We start from the raw sequence: 25,400 nt of genomic DNA, 5'->3' as shown, positions 1-25,400 counted from the left end.
TTTCAGGCCCGAGCCTCATAATATATATATTGAGATAAGATAAATAATGGCTAATAGGTTCTCTCTAAAATAACTAGAAACTCTGCTTCCAAATTTAGCTTTTATTGATTGATGCTTTTGAGAAACGCTGTGGGTGTAGTCTTTACTAGCTGATATATTTTTTTAATTTAAATTGAATGATGTAGGCATACTAATTTAAGGTAAAATGGAGTAATATCAGAATCAGAAGCCTTTATTGTCACTGCACAGGGTAGTACAACAAAATGTACCATCAACCTGTCCAAAACGTATAAAAACACACAAACAATATGACAGAGGTGAACAGGACAGGAAAAAATATTATTAGGACGTATTTTATTATTCCATGCAGACATGAACTATCTATATGTTTATATATTTTTATTTAATACTGAGTAAATTGATTTATCTTTGGCTGTCATTTGTTCAAAGGTCTTAAAGTCATAAATACTGTATTTTATTTATAGCTTTTGATGACTAATAATGACAATTTGTTGTATTTTGTTTTAGGTTTAAACTGTAAGATTAATCAAATTTGTATGAAGTTCTGAGGATCAACATGATGGATTAATGACGCATATAGTGGGTTGTGATGCTAGAGGCAGTTGAGAAAATGTATTTAATTTATAAATTAAATAACTGTAATTTGGTACTAACCAGCTTGATTGCTTGATTTAAATTCTAATACATATATTTTAATCTTTAATTCAGTATCGATACTTGACTTTGCTTTCCTGGGTTTTGCAATTTAATTGAAATTAATTGACAGAAAGTTGAACATTGTCAGTGTTTTTCTATTAGGCTGAATATTAATAACACATTTCAATAGTCCAGAACAATTTAAGGAGATTACAGACCTTTAAAATAATAATTAAATACTACCTTTAATATCTCAATCCTACACAAATCTGAATTTTAAGGTTCTAGTTTTGCTTGATAACTTTCCAGAAAAAATCTTCATAAATAAATGGTGTTATTTTGCAAGATAGAACCTCAAGTAACAAATGTACAAGTATTTTTGATAGTTTTTTTTGTGTGATTTAGGTTCATATTCGATATATATATATATATATATATATATATATATATATATATATATATATATATATATATATATATATATATCATATTTTACAGTGTTTCTTGCAGCCTTTGCAGCTTTTATTAAGATATAACGTAATTTGCTCTTTGATGGGGAAAATAGTTGAATGTATTAATCTCTCTCCAAACACTCGCGAAGGGTGTATAGAAAATATCAGTAAGTAATCTGCCCATTTTATTAGGACCCTGTAATCCTCTCACGCTTATGGAAACTATTTTTGGTTTTGCTGGTGCCATTTTGCATCCCCAAATGAACTGAGCTGTTTCCTGTTTAGTCGGGATGCAAACTGATGCAAATATTTGTGAAAACAGCTACATTTTGTTCTCCAATTAAACTGAAAAGTTCACTTAAAGGGATGCAAAATGGCCAATGGGAAATGTCCATCAATGTAGCATTGCTTTTTGCAAGCTTTTTGAAACTGTTTGTGCGCATTTGAAATTCTTCTTTTTCATTCCTGGTTCAGTCTTAGGATCCCAAAGTGTAATCCAGCACACACAATATCAAATCAGAATTTCTTTCTTTCTTTATTTTATGTCCTAATCCCCTTGGTATGAAAGTTGGGACATTGGGATTCATAAAGCAAGCTATATTTGTTTTATTTCATTTACATGTTTTATATTGTTTGGAATGGGCTCCAGGGCAACTGGGTCCATGAAACACTTATCAGTTTAATATCTGGGTTTAAAAACTTTAAATTTGAGATACTTATTCTCCTTCTTTCTGAGAGTGAAATTACAATATTGTGTTTGTGAAATCAAGTGCAACACTGAAGCTGCAAAGCCGGTCACCTTGCTGCTTCCAGGCTAAATGCTAAGCTAACCAGTTCTGTAGAAAATGCAAACATGAGAAGTTTGGTAACAATTAGGGATGGGCATTTGGGAGAAACATGGCAACTCGCTTATCTATAACGTTAACGATCAATTAATCGTTTAATCGCTGCATGCATTCATGGGCAAAATAAAAGATATATATACAGTACCATGCAAAAGCCTGTTTTGATAATGGATGCTTTTATTTTGAAATGACGAAAAGAGACTTGATCCTGACGTTCGTAAAACAGACTTAACTGAGATTAAACTGTTAAAATAACGAGTTCAACGTTTTGTGTTTTAGCCCCCGAAGAGGCATGAGGTTAGTTTTCACAGTAATCTTCATATTTAAATGTGTTTTGTGTTTTAAAAAGTTTTGGATCAAATTAAACTCAGTAATTCATGCTAGCAAGGTTTGATACAGTAAACTAGTTTTCTCAAATTAATACTCTTGTGTTTCTGTGTGTTTTATAATTGTTATTGCAACTTTCAGCTTGCAAACTGAAGCTTTATCCGACTTAATTCTCAGCTCATTAGCTTATTGCCACGGCCGCAGAACTGAATGATCAGCGTGTTTCAGTTCAGTTTTATTAATTTAGTGTTTTATTTGGATCCCCATTATCTGCAGCACAACTGCAGCTATTCTTCCTGGGGTCTGACATATAATATACAGTACATACAACTTAAATTAAAACAAACTTAAAGAGTTAACAATGGGAATAGTGAAGCAAAAAGAAACAAAACAATAGAAAATCAAAAATAAAACCAAGAATATAAAAGATAGCAAAGCTTCAAAATCAGGATATTTTATACATTCTTTACATTTTGTACATTTAATACACTATAGCTATATTCATCACGTAGTAGTTAAAATACCTTACTAACATATTATTCTATATTTTTAATAGCAAATTAATAGTAATAATTTCCATATACATTTAGGAGATGTTATTTCATCTTTACATTTAATATCCATTACTTAAAGCTAGATGTTATATATAATTTAATACTATATAGCTGTGTTTATTACGTAGTAGTTGGTATTCTTTACTGAACGATATGTGAGTACTGATACGCAGTCGGAGATAAAATCAAAATTAAAAAATACACAGATCGAATAAAAAGTCCATGTGATCGACCAAAGTCTAAACAACCATTAATCCATCATCGATTAATTATTCCCATCCCTAGTAACAATCTTCTCATCTAATTCTCAGAAAGAAAGTGATTAAGTAAGAATTAAGAATGCTGAACTATGCCTGTTAAGAGTAATCAGCGGTAGAATATCAGTTTGTAGAATTTATAATCCTGGACAAATTAGACTGATAAGTGTTCCACAGATTACCATGCTTTCTTTCTATTACATTAGCTGGTGCAATGGATTCTGGTGTTTCCCATGGGATCCCTAATTGTAGTGGTGGTGGATTAGAAAAAGATGGAGGTGTTAACAGAATCCATCCATTATTATTTCAGATGACCATTGGCTACACAAAACGTCTGAGTGAATGTGGGAAACACTGCAGTCACGACAACAACTTGGCTCTCTTCATATCTTCCCCTTTGCTTCTCCATGTTCTTTAACCACATTACATTTTTAATAATACTCTTAATTCCAGTGCTACTTTCTTCCACTAAACTACTACTACATTTCTATGCATGTGTGCCTGTGCATCAATAACACTTGCTTACTTTATTTGATCCAGTTAGATGCTGGTATGAGAATGAATGATGTCTTTTCTGCTTCTTTTCTAGTGATATCCCAAGAATCCCCGACACGTCCCACCCTCCATTAGAATCTAGTAGGTATCTGCTGTGGGACGCTGGAACATCTGTATTTATATGTCTCTGTCTTATATATAGTTTCATTATTTTATTTTTGTACAGCATGTATAACGTGCAGTAGGGCTGCTCAATTATGGCCAAAATGATAATCACGATTATTTTGATCAATATTGTAATCACGATTATTAATCATGATTATTCATCATGTTAGGGAAAACATCTGTATTTTTATTGCATTACTTTTAAACAAACAATAGGAACATTTTTTAGTGTCCGGTGCTTGTTGTAAACAAACAGAGATCGCTAAGTGAACACCTCCTGCAGTAGCAGCACATACACACTGTACTGCTACAGAGCTAACTGTTAGCCTGTTAGCACATACACACTGTACTGCTACAGAGCTAACTGTTAGCCTGTTAGCACATACACACTGTACCGCTACAGAGCTAACTGTTAGCCTGTTAGCACATACACACTGTACTGCTACAGAGCTAACTGTTAGCCTGTTAGCACATACACACTGTACTGCTACAGAGCTAACTGTTAGCCTGTTAGCAGATACACACTGTACCGCTACAGAGCTAACTGTTAGCCTGTTAGCACATACACACTGTACTGCTACAGAGCTAACTGTTAGCCTATTAGCACATACACACTGTACTGCTACTGAGCTAACTGTTAGCCTGTTAGCACATACACACTGTACTGCTACAGAGCTAACTGTTAGCCTATTAGCACATACACACTGTACTGCTACAGAGCTAACTGTTAGCCTGTTAGCACATACACACTGTACTGCTACTGAGCTAACTGTTAGCCTGTTAGCAGATACACACTGTACCGCTACAGAGCTAACTGTTAGCCTGTTAGCACATACACACTGTACTGCTACAGAGCTAACTGTTAGCCTATTAGCACATACACACTGTACTGCTACTGAGCTAACTGTTAGCCTGTTAGCACATACACACTGTACTGCTACAGAGCTAACTGTTAGCCTATTAGCACATACACACTGTACTGCTACAGAGCTAACTGTTAGCCTGTTAGCACATACACACTGTACTGCTACTGAGCTAACTGTTAGCCTGTTAGCACATACACACTGTACTGCTACAGAGCTAACTGTTAGCCTGTTAGCACATACACACTGTGCTGCTACAGAGCTAACTGTTAGCCTGTTAGCAATTTGCAGACTGGACGCTAAGGGGTTAGCATCCCCTCCGGCTCTGCTGCTGGGAAAGACTGCTGCAGGAGGACTGTGCCGCATCGACTCGCTCTTAACGAGCCGCCGGCCCCCGCAACTCGTTAAGAGCGAGTCCTTGCAGCATGAAACTAATTCTTCGTAACTTTAACCAGGAAGAAAATTACATAAAATGTATTTATGTCTATCAGTTATGTCAACAGTGAGCAAATTCTTTAGTCAGTAGTTGAAATGGTACTTATACCATTATATAAAACAGGCATATGAGGCCCTGATATAAACAAAAGCCTATCGGACTCAAAGTAGGACAGAAGCTTGGTAATTCATCATCCTGACAGGTTAGCTGTGGAAGCTTCTGTGTTAGTAACGTATGCTAGATATTATGTACATACGGACACATTGACCACATAATGTTAAACTATTTACAAACACATTTTCTCACATCTTGTCGAGATTTGACTATTTTTGTCATAGAAGATGTTGATATTTCTCTTCTTGAAGTTTCACATGATTTTTTTTTTTTTGTTCACTTTTGTATTCGTAGCAGGTTCCAGTTCTTTTGAGTCCCAGAAGATGGAGAGACCATCCTTAAATGTCCTGTCTCCCTCCAGTCCTGGGATGCTGCAAGATGCTCCACAGTTAATGCCGGGCCAACTCTCAGTGAGTGTGTGTGTGTGTGTGTGTGTGTGCGCACTCTGTTGGGCTGTTGATGTGTTGAAATGAAGACCAGACATCAGATTTTGTTTGTGTGTGTGTGTGTGTGTGTGTTCCACCCAGGTGAAGCTGTGGTATGACAAAGCGGGTCATCAGCTAATAGTCAACGTGATGCAGGCTGCAGAGCTTCCTCTCCGGCCTGACGGGCGGCCCAGGAGCCCCTACGTCAAGATGTACTTCCTCCCTGATCGCAGGTACGCTGCTCCTCTTCACAAGGGATCAAAGTAGCAAACATACCTCGTCACTGTATGACTGTAAATTCATAACATCTCCAGTCAATATCATATAAAACTACTCAAACACAACTGTTTCTGAAGCCTGGATTTGCTGCTTGTTGCCATGGAACCGTAATATGAACAAATGAGAAGAATTTAAGTTATAGCAAAGAAGCAGAAATCCAAGTTGGGTTTGATAGATTGATGGATTAAGTCACTTTATTTACTTAATTAACAACACTGGACAGTCTGGTGTGGAATGCCATTAAAGTCAATATTAAGTAAATAAATACCTAAATAAATTAATAAATGAATCAAAAGTATAGAAATTTCAAAGGACTACTTTTATTTATTTCAGGAAACACTTTTATTTTGTCTTTTTTAGGTGACTTTTATTTCGTAAAGCCATATTTTTATTTTTATTTTAGGCAACTTTTATTTCATAAAGCCATATTTATTATTTTTTTAAGGCAACTTTTATTTCATAAAGCCATAATAATTTCAGGGGATCTTTATATAAACATTCCACAATTTTTTTTATTTAAGGGGGCATTCATTTAATAATCCCACTTTTATTTATTTGACTTATATACATAATGGCAAATGTATTTATTTATGTCAGGATACTTTTATTTCATAATGCTATATTTATTTATTCAAGGAGACTTATTTCATAATGCTATCTCTGTGTTATCTCACAGATTCAGACCAAAGCAACCAGCTTAATTTATTCCATAGAGATATTTATTTATTTATATATTTATTTGAATGGCATCTCATAGTTAAGGGTTTCCCTCTTGAAAAGGACCATGGTGATGTTTGGTTACAACCAGCATCTAGTGGCCGTTTGAGGAACTGCAGGTTGAAACACCTCCATCAGTTCTCTGGCTCTAACTCTAACTCTAACCTCAACTTAAAGTCATTTAGAAATTAATTCCAGCTGATATAAGTGGAGTAAATGTGAACTTATTTCAATGAGAGTGTGTATTGTGTGACACAGTGACAAGAGCAAACGAAGGACGAAAACGATGAAGAAGACCTGTGAGCCCAAGTGGAACCAGACCTTCGTCTACACTCATGTCCATCGCAGGGATTTCCGCAACCACATGCTGGAGCTGACGATATGGGACCAACCCAGGTCACCGGACGAGGACAGCACCTTTATGGGAGAGGTACCACACACACACACACACACACACACACACACACACACACACAAAATTGAATTTCAAGGTTTGAAAAGTGCTTGGATTTGGGTTTCTGGTAAAGTTTATGCTTTAATTCTGCTTTTCTGCTTGCTCTGGTATTGCTGTATTTTTATTTTATTCTATTTAGTTAGTTTAGGTTTTCACTTAGCTCAAATTGGCCTGTTATAAGGCTTTGTTTTCTAGTTTCTGGGGGTGTGGTCTTCTGCCTTTAAAACTATAATTTAAGCTTTAAATCTCGAGTGCATTTTTATTTTTTGAGGATCTACTTTGCTTCTGGTTTCTGGTATAGTTTATGCCAGGGATGGGCAACTTAAATGCTGCAGGGGGCCTCAATTTTTCATCAACACTACCACAGGGCCACATATATGAGCATGCACTTAACCAGATATGATGAAACTGCAATTTTAAATATGTTTACAGTGCAGTAACTTCACATATTTTATGCTCAAATGCATGTATAACAGTATAAATAGGAATACAAAAGGTTTGAAGCAAATAAAAAATAACCACTTACTGTTATTTACTTTTTTTCAGTGCAAGAACAGCAGACCAACATTAATGCAAGAAGTAATTTTGTGCATTTTTACACTGCACTTTTAAGATTTCATGCTCAAATGCATGTAGTTGTACTGAGGGCCACTTCAAGTGAGGGTGCGGGCCACATGTGGCCCCCGGGCCTCCAGTTGCCCATCCCTGGTTTATGCTTTAAATTTGCTTTTCTGCTTGCTCTGGTATTGCTGTATTTTTTATTTTATTCTATTTAGTCTTTTAGGTTTTCGAACAGAACATCTAAAAGTTCTCCAGGAGCTTCATTTGTCTGTAATATCAATCAGCAGCCACAACTGGCAGCGAAACATTTCATTCCTCTGTGGGTTCTGACTCGAGCAGATCCTGATCGAGCTGGAGACGGCCTTACTGGACGAAAAGCCTCACTGGTATCCACTCCAAACCCACGATGTCTCCTCCATCCCGCTGCCCCGCCCCTCCCCGTACCTGCCCCGACGACACATAGACCCCCCCGGCAAGAAGCTGCAGCGTAAGTCTCCGTCTGTGTGAGTGTGTGTGTGCATACATCACTGTATAAAACAATAGTTCTCAACCTTTTTGAGTCGCGACCCCCAATTTAACATGCATGTTATCCGCTCACTGAACAGAATCTCACACGCACAGTTAAGATCATACAAACTCAGTTGATACAACACATTTTGGACAAATAATGAAGCACAAAATGACCCAAAAAAGACACAAATTGACCACAAAATGATGAAAATAAGACACAAAATGACCAAAAAGACACAAAATGTCTAAAAAAGACAGAAAATGACCCAAAAAAGACACAAATTGACCACAAAATGATCAAAATAAGAAACAAAATGATCAGAAAAGACAGAAAACTTCTAAAAAAGACACAAAATGACCCAAAAAAGACACAAATTGACCACAAAATGACCAGAAAAGACACAAAATAGCTAAAAAAAGACACAAAATAGCCAAAAAAAGACACAAAATGACCAAAAAAAGACACAAAATGACAAAAAAAGACACAAAATGACCAAAAAAAAGACACAAAATGACAAAAAAAGGACATTAAATGACCAAAGGACTATAACACATTAACACATGAACACTTTAACACAGTGGAGACAGAGCTGACTTCCAAAATTATTTGGTGACCCCCAGAAATCATCTCCAAGGTTGAGAATAGCTGGTATAAAAGACAAAGGATTGTGTTTGATGTAACATGTATATCAATGTAAACGTGTTCCCTCCCCTTCCCCTAAATGCTGCACCTGTGCCTGGATACGTGCATGCATACATGTGTGTGGCGTATATACATATATCTGTGTGTGTCTGTGTGTGTGTGTCTATGACGTTTAGGTTCTCAGCGTGTAACAGAGCCTGAATTTGATGAAGGTACAGCAGTAGTATCTAAAGGTGGGTGGGGATCGTTTCCTAGTATTACCGTCAGTGTTTCCCACAAACGCTATTTTATTTATGGTGTTTTGAGAGTTGCACGGCTGGAACTGGTGCAGGGAAATGTTTGTTTTGTCCGTAAAAACATATTCCATACACGACAAGCAGCACTTCCATTTGTACGGAAAGGTTACACATCTACAAAAGAGAGGCTAAATTTAAATTTGGAAGTTTTTTATGTATTGAAATTAACCTAGAAACTGTTATAAATTATGACTTTAAATGTCAACCTGGCCCTTATAAGAAAACTTTGGTATTTTTTAACTTGAACTCTATTTTCCCTTTAAATATATATTTTTTTGCTTTGCATCTGAGTGCGGCGGCAAATTAGGGCCAAGTATGAAAAAAAAAAAAAATACAAACCCGAGGGAGGGGGGTAGTATTGGGAGAATTAAGTCGCAAGTTTATGAGATCAAAGTCGCAAATCTGGAAGAAAAAAGTAGCAGATTTATGAGAAAAAAGGGGCATATATTCGTTTTTTTTTTTTTTTTTTCATACTTGGCCCTAATACGCCATCGTATATAGGTGACTAATGGAGACACAATTTTTGAAATTGGTCCAGTATTGTGCAAGATCATTGGCTCCACAAAAATCAAGCTCAATCAAGTCAATTGCATAATGATCCTGACTTTATTATTATATTAGCACTTTCTCAGCGAATTGAAAATCCCAATTGAATAAAAAAAAACATAGACAAAGATACATATAAAAAACGTATCTATTTAGAAATGATCTATATTCTCTCCTTAAATCCTACTTCTATGTTGCACGTTGTTGCTGTATCTAAAAAAACAGGCCACCACAAATAAAAGATGTGTATGGGAAACAATGCCATGTCATAGAGAGAGTACATGTTAGCATGGGGAGCATCCAGGCTCCATGCACCACTACAATCTGAAAGATAACTTACTACCATGTATGTTGAAACACTCAGCTTTTTTTGTTTCTGTGTGTGTTTGTTGGTGTAAAGCTGTAAATGTCTGTGTCAAAGTGTTTGTCTCTGTATGTTGGGGTTGGACTGCTATATATGGGCTTATTACAAGAATCTTGGGAGTTTGGACATTGAATTGGTCAAATAAAAAAATAAAAAAAGGAGTATAGGGCTGCACAATTAATCAAATTTTAATCGTGATCACGATTTTGGCCGCCACGATTAAATTCCAGGGGGGCGGGGCCGTTTTTCTCCCCTGAAAAAAAAGCCTGGTTGCTGATTGGATAGAACGCTAAGCAGGATGTGACGTAGTACTCGGCGCAGAAACAACACGCACCATTTGTAAAAGCTGGCGAAGCAGTGTTGCCAACTTAGCGACTTTGTTGCTATATTTAGCGACTTTTCAGACCCCCTTAGCGATTTAAAAAAAAAAAAAAAAGCGACTGGCGACAAATCAAGCGACTTTTTCTGGTGTTATTGGAGACTCCTTAACAAGCCGCGGGGGCCGGTGGCACTTCTTAACGAGCCGCATGGGCCGTTGGCTCTTCTTAACGAGCTGCATGGGCCGTTGGCTCTTCTTAACGAGCCACAGGGGCAGGTGGCTCTTCTTAACGAGCTGCGGGGGCCGGTGGCTCTTCTTAACGAGCCACAGGGGCCGGTGGCTCTTCTTAACGAGCTGCGGGGGCCGGTGGCTCTTCTTAACGAGCCACTGTGGCCGGTGGCTCTTCCTAAGAAGCCGCGGGGGCCGGTGGCTCTTCTTAACAAGCCGCGGGGGCCGGTGGCTCTTCTTAACGAGCCGCATGGGCCGGTGGCTCTTCTTAACGAGCCGCGGGGGCCGGTGGCTCTTCTCAACGAGCTGCGGGGGCCGGCAGCTCCTTAAGAGGAGTAAGAACGAGTTGAAGCGGCACAGTCCTCCTGCAGCAGTCTTTTCCAGCTGCAGAGCCGGAGGGGATGTTAACCCCTTAGCGTCCAGTCTGCAAATTGCTAACAGGCTAACAGTTAGCTCTGTAGCAGTACAGTGTGTATGTGCTGCTGCTGCAGGAGGTGTTCACTTAGCGATCTCTAAAAACTGTTCCTATTGTTTGTTTAAAAGTAGTGCAATAAAAATACAGATGTTTTCTCTAACATGATGAATAATCGTGATTAATAATCTTGATTACAACATTGATCAAAATAATCGTGATTATCATTTTGGCCATAATCGTGCAGCCCTAATAGAGTATCAGCTTATATTATCACCTTCCATAAAAAAAAAACATAAGTTGCATTATTTCAGTCGAACCCTACTCTGTATCTGTGTTTCTTTTTAATGAGTACCCAAGTTAAAAAGAGGGACAGAAGGATGGAAAAACACACATTACTTTACTTTACCAACTTTTTCTTTTAATTTTCCATGCATGGTAGGAATAAATGAAAAACCTTGGTAGCACCTTCCAAAGCAAACTCCCGGCCCACTGTGAGCTTTGAGGTGCTCTTCTTTTGGATATAAAACCAGCGACCCTGGGACCACAACAAAGACTCATACAGTCCCACAGATCCCTTCAAGGCTGATCACTCTCTGTTTTTATTTTTATCTTCAGAGATAGCTCTGCTTACACCACCAAAGAAAAAGATTCCTTTACTCAATTCAAAAAATACAGGACAAAGTACTGAAAAATAGCCAGCTGCAGGTCTATTATTAGGCTTATCTTTAAATAGTCTGTATCCTTGAGACAGACTCGTGTTGTAGTTGCCGTGCAGTTTATTCAATGGTATCACACAGCCTCGGCTTATATATTGTGTTATTTTTATTCATGATTCATCATCTTTAGATATTCCAAACTCAAAAACTACTATATGGAGAGATGATTACTGAATGTAAATGCATTGAATGACTTGTTACCATGAATAGAAACAAAAATGGGTTTGATTCAGTGAACATTTCAGGGAATATAATTTTAACTTCTTGATAGTTTTCATCTTTTCTTACGATTTGTGGCATCTGGATGGGCAACTTGAATGCTGGAGGGGGCCACAGTTTTTCATGGACACTACCACAGGGCCACATATAGGACCGTGATATGATGAAACTGCAATTTCAAATATATTTACAGTGCAGTAACTTAACATATTTCATGCTCAAATGTACACTGCAAAAAAGGGGTGTGTAAAAAAAAAAGATAAAAACACTAAATCTCAGGGAAATGAACAGCAAAACTCCATCCAACAAACCTGCAACATGTCGATACAGTTTGTTCACTTATAAACACACTTTGGCGCGGCACTTCCTGTATCGGTCACATGATTTTTTTCTTAAAGCGATGCACGCACCAATACGGGGTTTCACTCTTTGTTCGTCCCGTCACTACTGTAAAGGCTGAAGAGCTCCTTCTGTCTACGTAATACTTGCATTCATTTCTGAGCATTTACATTTTCTAATGAGTGTTTTCGTGCACTCCCATTCCCCCCCAGCAGCGGACGGGCGTGGCAGGGAGAGGCAGCGGGAGTCCACGTCTACCCTGGAGGTCCCGGACCAGCAGAGGACGCCGTCCCATCACATACGGTCCCGCTCCGTCTCCCCGCACCGCGAGGAGCAGGGACGGATCCGCTCACGGCCGCCCAATGTTCCCGCCCAGAGGTGAGCGTTATAGGATCAAACCAGATTTAATTATTTATTAAAAGAGCAACATGCCACCAGCGTCATAAAGATGGGTGTTTCAAGTCATTTGAACAGTTAAGAATGGGATTTACACACTCCAATATAGACTTTTTAAATAAAAGAATGGATTAAAATCTAGAGCCCACCCCAATTGAAGAATTCTTGATAAAATTACAAATTGGTAATTAAAATAAGAAACTTATCGGCCATTTTTACAAATTATTTTTAGATATGAATTCCAATGAAACTCTTCAGATTAATTATTTGGAGTCTTAAAGGGCTATTTTGTTCATTTGTGAATCATTTTCATGTCTTTTCGTGTCTTTGTAAGTTATTTTGTGTCTTCTGTGGGGTTTTTTGGCCATTCTGTCTTCTCATTTTGTGTCTTTTTTTTGTCATTTTGTGTCTTTTTTTAGTCATTTTGTGTCATATTGGTCATATTTTTTAGTCCAACATAAAATGTGATTTTGAATCTTTTTTTTAACTTTCAAAACACTATCATGCTCAATAAAGAATTGTAAATGTTGCAAATGTGAACAAAGGTGTCAAATCTAACATATAAGAGGGTTACATCCAGTTCTATCATTTTATACTAAATATATGCACTTGGAAAAGTATTGCAGAAAAGTTTTAATAAAGATCTCAAGATGGTAATGTTTGGACTAATACCAAATTACATAACTGGAAGGAGGAAAAAATATATTTTACAAATATTACTGATTCCAGCTCTTAAATGGTTAAAACCCTCCAAAATAAAATATGTGGATTGAGAAGGTCTGGGAAATCTATCTACTTAAAAATTCAGTATTTTCCAAATAGTCATAATTTAGCCAAAATTTACACATATTGTACACAATTTAAAATCATTAACTGTGAGGTTGGTGATAGATACTAATGAATGACCAGTATTATTATTTGATGCTGCTTTGTTGGCCAGGTCTCTCTTGGAAAAGAGTTTTTTTTTTTAATCTCAACTAGACTTTTTACCTGGTTAAATAAAGGATATATATCTATTAGCTGGGTGGGAAGACACTGGTCACTTGTAAGAGGTAAAAGCAACATGGCAGCAGGAGAGCGGAGGGATGAGAGAGTTCGTTGGAAGGCAGCAAACAGAGTCCATCTACTAATGAAATGTCTGTCTGATGCAGAACACACAGTGCTGCCAGCTCTGCTTTTTACTGGCCGAGCCAAACGAGCCCGGCCAAGAGTCTGCTGCAACACCTGACACAAGTCCTCCTTCCTTACGTCCTTCCTTCCTTCTTTCCTTCCCTTCCTCCCGGTGTCTCAGGAGTCTGGACGATGAGCTTCCTCACACTCGTCGTTCTCGTTCTCCGACCCGTTACTACGACCCTGCCAGAGGCCGCCGCCAGGAGGAAGAGTACCTGGACGACAGGTGAGCCACACTTGTAATACAACTATTATTTGGTTGTTTCATGCTGCGTTCGATTGCACTCGGAATTCGGAAAAAACGACCTCAGAGTCGGAAAAATGCAATAGAACGGGCCTTGAACTTGTCATTCCGACTGGGGAATTGGGGAAGGATCCAAGCAGCCCGAGTAGGTCGGAAATACGTGGAAAACAGTCACTTTATCTTCAACATTTAGTCTGTTATGTGTCGTTTGATTTAGCATTTCTGTTACTAAAAGTGTAGGATTACTTTGTAGTGGTATTTGCACTCCAACTCTGTTAATTAAAGAGTTTGTGTGAGCGTAGTAGGGACGAAAAAGCACAGAAAAAGTTTTAAAAATATTATAGTTTTTCCCATATTTAAACTACATTAGTCTATAAAAACAGACACAAATGACCAAAAAAGACACAAAATAACAAAAAAAGACACAACAACAGACACAAAGTGACCAAAAAGAAACAAATGACCAAAAAAGACACAAAATGACAAAAAAGACACAAAATAACAAAAAAAGACACAACAACAGACACAAAGTGACCAAAAAGAAACAAATGACCAAAAAAGACACAAAATGACAAAAAAGACACAAATGACCAAAAAAGACACAAATGACCAAAAAAGACACAAAAAACACACAAATGACCAAAAAAGACACAAAATGAGAAGACACAATAACAAAAAAACCCCCACAGAAGACACAAAATGACAGAAAAAGACACAAAATAACTAAAAAAGACACAACAGACACAAAAAAGACAAAAATAGACACAAAAAAGACACAAATGACCAAAAAAAGGACCCAAAATGACTTACTAAAAGTGTAGGATTACTTTGCAGTGGTATTTGCACTCCCACTCTGTTAATTAAAGAGTTTGTGTGAGCGTAGTAGGGACGAAAAAGCACAGAAAAAGTTTAAAAAATATTATAGTTTTTCCCATATTTAAACGACATTAGTCTATAAGGTGTAATACTGCACTTTGTTTAATTATATCCAAGAAATTGATATGATTTAATTATATTTTTGTCTCTTAAGTATTTGCAGACCACAGTTCCACCCAGAGAGGAAACAACCATTAACTGTCTGTTGTACCAGGTAGCTGATGTACTTCTACTACAGAATAATTTTTAAATGCTCGAAAGACATCCTAACAAACATCAGTTTGCTGTGGTCGGCCATGTTTTCTGAGGTTGAGCAATGAAATGCATTTACCTCGGAAGTCGGAATTTCCAACTCAGATCTTTCCAAGTTCTGAGTGCAATTGAACGCAGCATAAAACATGCTTTATGCTTTTTTGTGTGTGTGTGTGAATGCCTGTTGTGAGATTTGCTAAAACTTTATTTTATCAAACAGGTTAACATCCTTTTGGTTATCATTATTAGTTAAAAAAAACAATAATCCTGATTTAGTTTTCCTGTCCTTTCAGCAAAATTCTCCTTTTTAAGGCTGTTTTTCTTTGGACCTCAAACCCTGTTTGGTGCAGCTTCTGTGCATTAATATCGTCCGTTTGGATAAAAGTGACTTTAGACAAAAACGTCTTTCTGTGGCATTTCTGATTGTGTGTCTACGTGTCGTTTCTATAGCGATTCAGCGACAGCTTCTCTTTCCTGTTCACACTCTTCTCCTTCTGCTCTTCTGGTTTTTTGACTGTTGTTGATTTCCTAATGTGTCATCCATCCCCATGGTAACCACAGTGAGGTCATCATGATCCACCAGTCAATGCGAGGCAAAAGTGCTGAGTGCCTCCACACAAGGTAAACTGGCCCATCACCACTTCTTGTTTACATTTTAGTTGTGGATTTGGGATCTGGATCAGTTGTAGTTGTATGTACATAGTGCTTTTTTTGTTTGTTTTTTATCAGGGTGTCTCTCTATGCAGTTTTTAAAAAAAACTGTAAAGCCATCACTGAAAATATTGTTTCGAACGGGATGACAGAGTGAGAAAATATCCCACTGAAACTAATTTTACTTCACTGAAAAAGTTAAAACGTGTTGTAAAAGTAAACTGTAAAATTAAATAGTCACTTAAAAACACCTGATAGTAGAAGTAAAACTGGACTGGATTTAAAAGACCAGGCTGCCAGTAGTCTCAGAGTTTTCTAACAGTCAACAAATCCCATGAAAAATACAAACAATGTCTGTTGCTATCAACCCCAAGACCATTTGTTTCTACTGAAAATGAAAATCTTTAATCTTTTCAGACCCCCTTAACGACTATTTCTCAAAAAAGCGACTGGCGACAAATCCAGCAACTTTTTCAGGTGTTATTAGAGACTCCTTCTTAACGAGCCGCGGGGGTCGGCATCAGGTTAGGAAGAGTAAGAAGGAGTCGAAGGGGCACAGTCCTCCTGCAGCAGTCTCTCCCAGCTGCAGAGCCGGAGGGGATGTTAACCCCTTAGCATCCAGTCTGCAAATTGCTAACAGGCTAACAGTTAGCTCTGTAGCAGTACAGTGTGTATGTGCTAACAGGCTAACAGTTAGCTCTGTAGCTGTACAGTGTGTATGTGCTAACAGGCTAACAGTTAGCTCTGTAGCAGTACAGTGTGTATGTGCTAACAGGCTAACAGTTAGCTCTGTAGCAGTACAGTGTGTATGTGCTAACAGGCTAACAGTTAGCTCTTTAGCAGTACAGTGTGTATGTGCTGCTGCTGCAGGAGGTGTTCACTTAGCGATCTCTGTTTGTTTACAACAAGCACCGGACACTAAAAACTAAAAACTGTTCCTGTTGTTTGTTTAAAAGTAGTGCAATAAAAATACAGATGTTTTCTTGCAGCCCTAAGACCAACTGCCTGGACGTAGCAGTAGCAATTCAAGTACAATTTATGGACCTCAAAATGAAAAGTTATTACCTACCAGCATTCGCTGCAACCTCCACAATGCAGACAGCATTCTAGATCTGTGCAGAGCTTCAGAGGCGAGCAGCTGTCAGATCTTTGCAGAGCACTGTGAATGAAACACTGACACATCAGTACAGTACAATATTATAATAACATCTAAAACGCAAGATTCACACCCAGTGGTCTGTCCAAAATACACAGAGCTACCTCTGAGACTGTATCCCCACCTAGTGGAGGAATCATGCCACGCCACTGAAGAAATCTAAACCATACAGACTGTAATCACTCACTAGATATCCAAAGCAAACCAAATAGACACTAATATAGTTCCATGGACTTTTTGAAAATCTCAGATAATCAACAAAACCAGCAAATTAGTATTTAGTTAGGATCTCAATTGAGTGGTGCCATGCCATTGTTCTGATGTCCCTTTTTTGGACTACCCAATAGTCCAAAAAAGTGATCTTCCTCTGTTGCTTTGACAAAAAAATATAATTTTATTGATATTATTAATATTTATTGATTCAATTATATTGAATTTGTCTAAAATTTAATCCACATTGTTGTAGTGATACTTACATTCTCAAATTGTAAAAATTTGTGCCTTACAGACAGGGAAAAAAGTACTTTAGTTAACTTAAATGAGCTCTTCTTAAATTTTTGCCCAAAATAGCTCCAACAGAAAAGACATATTCATTTACATGAACTACCAGTACTTCACGATGAGTGATTTGCTTGATTTGCAGCAAGAAATAAGCAAATTACTTTCATTATAAGGCTCAAAGATGCGGCTCCAGAGGGATTTTTCTTTCTGTTTTTGGCCAAAAATGTCTCTTTTCATGGGAAAGGTTGCCGACCCCTGCTCTAACTCTAACCAAGTGTTTTTGTGCCTAAACCTTACCATACCTTCACCACAGCGTAAAACAATACATTTTGAAGAAGCACATCAACAGTCACTGGACTTCATTGTGGACTATTCGACCATTACAAAAAAAGACACAAAATGACCAAAAAAAACCTAAATTACTTAAAAAAAGACACAAAATGACCAAAAAAAGACACAAAATAAACTGTAAAATACCCTGTAATATGTATTTAATTTAATATATATCCAAAAATCACAGTAATTTTTGCATTTATCTTTTGTTAAAATACTTTTTCTCACTGTTAAATGTATTAAACACCATATCTCTAACATAAATATACTGTAGTATTTAATGGTAAAATCTTTAATTCATGCAGCATTTATAAAGTATTTTCTTGTCAATTATATGGCAGAACAGCGTTTCTTTTGATGGAAAAACTTTTTATTCATACATTCTTAAATGTGAAATCCACAGTGCTGATATCTTTTTACCGTAATATTAATAACAGTTCTACCGTATTTGTTACTGTAAAGTTCTGGCATCCACAGCTGCCATTTTTTTTACCGTAAAAACAACAGTGTAGACATTTTCCATGGTTTTCTTCATAATGACCAAAATCATGATCAAGAAAACCATGTTAAATGTCTAGATATCAGCTCTTAAATTAAACTCTTATCAGCTATTTTTGTTGTTATCATTATATTTGACCAAAGAAATGAACCTTTAGTTGTACCAGGCATTAAAATGAACAAGAAACTGAAGAAAAAAGACACAAATGACCAAATGGATGTAAAAATGATCAAAAATGACACAACATGATCGAAATGGAAACAAATTGACCAAAAATGTATGTAAAAATGATTAAAAAAAAGACACAAAATTACCAACAAAAGACACAAAATGACCCAAGAATCTGAGGTAAACTGTTCCCCAGCAGAGCAGCATTGGCGTTGGAGCTGATATCTAGACATTTTTCATGAAAAATATCAATAAAACCATGGAAAATGTCTCTATCAGCTCTTAAATTAAACTCTTATGAGCTATTTTTGTTGTTATCATCATATGTGTCCAAACAAATGTGCCTTTAGTTGTACCAGGCATTAAAATGAACAAGAAACTGAAGAAAACAATGGTGGTCTAATCGTTTTTCTATACAGTACACTATACACTTGTTTGTGTGTTACATTCAAGAGGGGACATTTGGAGTTTTCATGTGGTTTGTTGACAGAAATTAAACCGACTGAGTCAGGAAAGTAGCGTGCAAAAGTAGGGCTTTTACTGTATATTTCAAACAATGTAAGTGTTGTGGGCGGATACAAAAAACTCCAGATAGACGAGATGAGATGTGTAGTTGTGCTGCTGCCTCAGATCCACCAGAGGACACTAGAGGACCATTGTTACATTCAGACTGTGTCTCATTCTCAGCATGCTGCTCTTCTACAACCTTGTTTCTCTGCACTCTGTTCTCATATCCTCATACAGTTTTGACGTATCAATACTTTTTGCTGTCATTTAACATTTGTGTATCACGTGAACTTTAGTTAGAACTGTAGGTCTTTAGATAGCACACAGTCAAAGGCAGGGGTCTCAAACTCAAATTACCTGGGGGCCGCTGGAGGCAGCATCAAAAAAGACACAAAATGACCAAAAAAAGGCACAAATTGACAAAAAAAAGACACAAAATAACAGAAAAAAACGAAATTACTTAAAAAAGGCTCAAAATGACTAAAAAAGACACAAAATTACTAAAATAAGACACAAAATGATATAAAAAAGACACAAATTACTAAAAAAGACACAAAATGACCAAAAGAGACATAAAATGACAGAAAAAACTAAATTACTTAGAAAGGACACAGAATGACCAAAAAAAACACAAAATGACCAAAAAAGACACAAAATTACTTAAAAAAGACACAAAATTACAAAAAAGACACAAAATTACAAAAAAAAGACACAAAAGGACCTAAAAATACACAATTACTAAAAGACACAAAATCACCAAAAAATACACAGAATTACCATAAAAGACACAAAATCATTAAAAAAAGACACAAAATCACCAAAAAGACACAAAATGATAGAAAAAAAAACTTAAAATAGAAACAAAATGACCTAAAATAAGCAGAATTACCAAAAAAGACAAACAATTATTGTTAAAGACAAAAAATGTCCCAAAAAAGACACAAAATGACCAAAAAAAGACAGAATTACCAAAAAAGACACACAATTATTTAAAAAAGACACAACATTATTAAAAAAGACACAAAAGTGTTTAAAAAAAGACACACAATTATTTAAAAAAGTAATTAAAGGGACCTTCCACACACAACACGGTAAAGTGCCATTCATATAAAACTCACATTAAACTTTCATATCAAGGTGGGGGCCACATAATATCATCACCAGGGCCACAATTGGCCCGCGGGCCACGAGTTTGAGACCCCTGGTCAAAGAGGTAAGTAACACGCTTCAGAACACGTCCGAATGTCTCACCAGAGGTGTTTTTGTATACAACCACAGCTCTCAGACAGAAGCATAATCAGCTGGTAAAACCTGCACGTTGTGTACACACAGATGTGTTTGAGGGTGATTTTCAGCGTGTCAGTAGAGGTTAGAGACGCTTCTGATGCTTGTACGCCTGTCATGCAGTGCTGTAGCTTTTACTTGCTTACACTGCAAAAACCTACAAGCTTAGCCAGTGATTTTGCAAGCAACGCACTGTTTAGAAACACATCAGTTGACAATATGGAGAAAAACAGACAGTCCTGAAACATGAAACACAATAAAAAATAACGAATGAGCTATTGAGCTAAACCTCTTTGAACAACATATTTAACCCTTGTGTACTCCCGTCTAGACTGGTTTAAAGACATGTAGAAAAAAAAAAATTTCCAACTTTTTTTTCTTTTACCTTCTAAGGCAACTCATGACCAACACATTGATATATAATGTTTGTATTTTTTTTCGTTATTATTGGTCAATTTTAGTCAAATATACAAAATTAGGCCTCATTTAGAGAGAAAAATAGTCATAGTGGGAAAAAAAAAGCAAAAAAAGAATCACACCCATGGTCCTCAGGGGTCAAAAGGACCCCAAGACTGTTTTTGTGTAGAAAAAAAGTATTACCAACTTTTTTTTTCACCTTTTAAGGCAACTCATGACCAGAAAATTGATGTATAATTTTTTCATTTTTTTTTTCATTATTATTGGTCAATTTTAGTCAAATATACAAAATTAGGCCTCATTTCAAGAGAAAAAAGTAATAAAACCCGATTTTTTTTAAATAGTTATAGTGAAATAATAATTTCTTGCAGGTTATGTCAACTTTTAGTGAAACTTTTATTTTGAAAGCATTGTTTATTTTTGAATGTCAGCAAAACATTTGACTGTTTTTAGGACATGCAGAAAAAAATTATTACCAACTTTTTTTTTTCACCTTTTAAGGTAACTCGTGACCAAAAAAATTTATATATAATTTTCATATTTTTTACATTATTATTGGTCAATTTTAGTCAAATAAACAAAATTAGGCCTCATTTCAAGAGAAAAAAAAGTAATAAAACCTGAAATTTTTTTTCAAAAGTAATAATCGGGAAAAAAAATCTTGATGGGAATGTACAGAGTAGGTTATGGCAACTTTTAGTGAAACTTATATTTTGAAAGCATTGTTTATTTTTGGATGCCAAAAAAATAAAAATAAAAAGAATCACGGCATTAGACTGGTTTTAGGACATGTAGAATATATAATTTTCATATTTTAGTCATTATTATTGGTCAATTTTAGTCAAATATACAAAATTAGACCTCATTTCAAGAGGGAAAAAAAGTAATAAAACCTGAATATTTTTTTTCAAAGGTTAATTTATAGTGAAATATACAGCAAAAAAAAAAAGTAATTCTATGAAAGTTAACCTATATTAACCGTATGTGGAGAATGATTTACAGGAGTACAGGAGGGTTAAATCAGCCTAATAAGATGTTACATGGGACATAAAATCACTGGATAAGTTGGCTCCTTTTTTGACCTGCAGAACTTTCTGTTTGTGTGTTGTGTGAGCAGTCCCACAGACCTGTTTTCTTTCTCCTCCTCCACCCACTCCTTCCACTTTCCTACTTCTGTCTGCTGCATGCATGCTAACATCAGGAGGTCTACTAGGCACAATAACACTCTGCCACCTAAGATGCCCCTTTTGTTCAACGGTACCCACAAACACACAGACAGGTAAGTAAGTAAGTCCACAGCTACGGGCCCAGTGTGCTTCAAACAAACAAAGTGTTTCACTCTTTATTCCTATTTCTTTTGTTTTTCTCTCCTGGATAATGCAACAACCATATAGGCCTTTCCCTACGGCCAATAGTTTTAATTAGGGCCGGGACTTTAACGTGTTAATTAAGATTAATTAATTCCACAAAAGTTAACGTGTTAAAAAAAATGACGCATTTTAATCGCCCTTATTTTTGCACCGCGGAACGTTTCTCACTGGATGAGTTTCAGGAGGACCGATTATACTGGAGCACCAACTAGCGTTGATGAGTTCAGACAACAACAAACCACAGTGAACATGAAGGAAGAAGCTACACTTTAAAAACTTATTTTCAGAAGCCCCAGAATAATATAAAGGGAAGCTCCTCATACCCTACGTGCCTTATTATGTTATTATTTTATTTATATATATATATTTAATTCTATAGATACTGTAACTGACATTTTTCTCTGTATATCTTGTTTATATAGTGAATGCCTGTATTTCCTTCATTGTTAATAAAGATCTGAAAAAAAAAAAAAATCCACCCAGTAATGGGAGGCGCAAACAAAACAACAAACAAACAAACAATCAAAGCAAAAAAAAATAAATAAATAAAAAAATGAAGGAAGAAGCTGATGAGACCTTTGGTTGGCCCCGTGGATGATGGGACATTTAGTTACTAAAAACCAACGGATGGAAGCGTCCATAAGAGCATGGTTGTGTTGCTAGGCAACAAGGAATTCACATATCACCGCAGCACATCCAGCCTCAAGTATCACCTCAATGCTAAACATATAGCAGCTAGCGGCTAGTGTGCTAGCTAGCGTGGATTGTGTTTTACTTCAAAAACCAAAGTATTATAGTTTACAGAAGGTCTACCTACCTATAGGCTACCTGAATTTATGAAATGTTCTATATTTATAAATATGCTATTGCTACACTTAATGGCAAAAAATTGCACTGGTCTGTTGGACTTGAACAAAAATAAACAATATTTTTGTTGCTTAAGCTTATGTATTCAGTCATTATTCAATGGTATACTAAAAATCCATGTGAAAAAAATGACTTCTCACTGTTTTGGTAATTTTGTTGCTTTTTAAAAAAAATAATTTTGTGTCTTTTTCAATAATTTTGTGTCTTTTTTTAGTAATTTTGTGTATTTTTTGGTCATTTTGTGTCTTTTTAAAAATAATTTTGTGTCTTTTTGGTAATTCTGTGTCTTTTTTTTGGTCATTTTGTTTCTTTTTTAAGTAAAATAGTTTTTTTCCTGTAATTTTGTGGTTTTTTTTGTAATTTTGTGTTTTTTTTTGTAATTTTGTGTCTTTTTTTTGTAATTTTGTATCTTTTTCTGTCATTTTGTGTCTTTTTTTTTGGTCATTTTGATACTGCCTCCAGCGGCCCCCAGGTAATTTGAGTTTGAGACCCCTGCTCTATGCCATCCACTTGTGTTTGGATCATCAAAAAACATCTTAAAACCAAGCGTAAACAGGGTTTGAGCCACCTTAAACAGTTTATGGAGAAAATAATTGGCAGCTTTAACTTCTAGAACCAGGGTACCCATAAATAGGTCCTCCCAAAAAGTCTTAAGGGTTATGAAGACACTTTGTTTGAAGCATACTGAGGCTTTACACATGTCGTGGTGCCAGAGTGAAATTTTCTCAACCTGTGAAGAAACTCAGGTTTTATTGTAGTAAATGTGATCATTTGACAAACTCTGCGGACTTCTTTTTATTATGTGAGTATTTTCTACAGCAGCAAGAGCTTCACACACTCGTTTTTCCAATCTGAGCTTTCTCTCCTTTACTTTGTTTCATTTGCATGTTTTTTTTTTTGTGTGAAATTTTCATCTTGTGACTAGTTCCACGCTGCCTGCATGTCGAAAGATAAGCTCTGCTGTGGGATCACACGTGGTCATGGCAACACGCAGCTCCATCACACAACGCGTTGTAATGTTCACAGATGAGGTGACAGTTCGGTAAGAAATGCACAAACCGTATTTCCTCAATTTAAAGCCGGGTATTTTTTGGTCATTTTGTGTCTTTTTTTGGTCATTTTGTGTCTTTTTTGGTCATTTTGTGTCTTTTTGTGGTATTTATTTGTCATTTTGTGGTCAATTCGAGTCCTTTTTTACTTAATTTTATGTAATTTTTTGGTAATTTTGTCTCTTTTTCATCATTTTGTGTCATTTTGTGGTCAATTTGATTCTTTTTTCATCATTTTGTGTCTTTTCTGACAAATCCCAAAGTAGCAATTTATAACTTTACTTTTTTTGTGTCTTTTTTCGATCACCAGGTGTAAAAACAATTTTTACTAAATACATTTTTTTTAAATTAAATCTTATAACAGTATGTTAAGTAGTTAAAATAAGCCCCGTCTTAACAAAATTAAACACTGCTTACATAAAAGCATTAATACAAATCATCCATCCATTCTCGTCCGCTTATCCACGGCCGGGTCGCGAGGGCAGCAGGTTAAGCAGGAACTTAAATCCTAACTCCAACCGCGGAGTAGATGCTACGGAGAACACCATTCAGGAAACATAATTGACGGGTAACAGATTTCCACACAACACCTGTATTTTGAAGTTTCGCCACACGAGTTAGTACTGTAGGTACCCCAATTGGGGTCGCGAGATGATTTCTGGGGGTCGCCAAATCATTTTGGAAGTCAGCTCTGTCTCCACTGTGTTAAAGTGTTAATGTGTTTTAGTTTTTTTGGTCATTTAAAGTCATTTTTTTGGTCATTTTGTGTTTTTTTTTTTTGTTATTTTGTCATTTTTTTTGTCATATTGTGTCTTTTTGTGGTCATTTTGTGTCTTTTTGTGGTCATTTTTTGTCATTTTGTGGTCAATTCGAGTCCTTTTTTTGCTTAATTTAATGTATTTTTTTTGGTAATTTAGTGTCTTTTTTCATCATTTTGTGATGAAAAACTGAAAAAACGGGCTACTATTTGAGGAAATACGGTACTTTAACAAGTTAAGAATCTAGTAGAACTGTGCCAGGTTGGGAGAAAAGTGCAGAGAGCATTTCATCCGTTACCATGACAACCAGAAACATGTTCCCCATCCTCATGAATCTACTCCCATCCTTACACCAGCCAGCCAGTCATGGTTTAGTTTTTAGCTCTCAGACTAGCATTATGATTTGGGGGAATCTAACCGGACTTTCTTTTAAAACATCTTTTTCTGTTTGTCCATTGTTTCTTCTCTTCATGTTTGTTCTGTCCTCTCCTCCTGTCTCCTCCTCCTCCTCCTCCATTGGATGGCATGTTGTGCTGTGGTGCCTCTAGTGATCTGCAGCCTTCTCTGGACAGGGTTAGGAGTGCTAGTGCCAACTGTCTAACTCCAGACAATCATGCCCCCTCACCAGAGACTGAAAGGTACCAGCCTCTGTCCCCACCACCCCTCCTGTAGTGCTTCAGTTGTCTCTTACCCTTTACCTTCCCTG

The 25,400-nt window shown here is 36.4% G+C and overlaps 1 protein-coding gene across 1 annotated transcript in view; it reads left to right on the top strand.

The window, feature by feature from the left end:
* The window catches only part of LOC131993744 (regulating synaptic membrane exocytosis protein 1-like), a 142,287-nt gene that overhangs the window by 91,710 nt on the left and 25,177 nt on the right, over positions 1–25,400 (top strand). Inside the window, exons 11-22 of the mRNA XM_059359751.1 lie at positions 3,682–3,728; positions 5,460–5,575; positions 5,693–5,823; positions 6,845–7,016; positions 7,941–8,088; positions 8,931–8,987; positions 12,412–12,574; positions 13,884–13,988; positions 15,696–15,755; positions 21,852–21,929; positions 23,813–23,929; positions 25,243–25,332. Coding sequence (XP_059215734.1) covers positions 3,682–3,728; positions 5,460–5,575; positions 5,693–5,823; positions 6,845–7,016; positions 7,941–8,088; positions 8,931–8,987; positions 12,412–12,574; positions 13,884–13,988; positions 15,696–15,755; positions 21,852–21,929; positions 23,813–23,929; positions 25,243–25,332 — 1,284 coding nt within the window. The remainder of the gene's footprint in view (positions 1–3,681; positions 3,729–5,459; positions 5,576–5,692; positions 5,824–6,844; positions 7,017–7,940; positions 8,089–8,930; positions 8,988–12,411; positions 12,575–13,883; positions 13,989–15,695; positions 15,756–21,851; positions 21,930–23,812; positions 23,930–25,242; positions 25,333–25,400) is intronic.

Source organism: Centropristis striata, chromosome 20 (genome assembly GCF_030273125.1).
Source record: "Centropristis striata isolate RG_2023a ecotype Rhode Island chromosome 20, C.striata_1.0, whole genome shotgun sequence".
Taxonomy (NCBI): domain Eukaryota; kingdom Metazoa; phylum Chordata; class Actinopteri; order Perciformes; family Serranidae; genus Centropristis; species Centropristis striata.
This window is presented reverse-complemented; position numbering and strand designations above follow the sequence as displayed.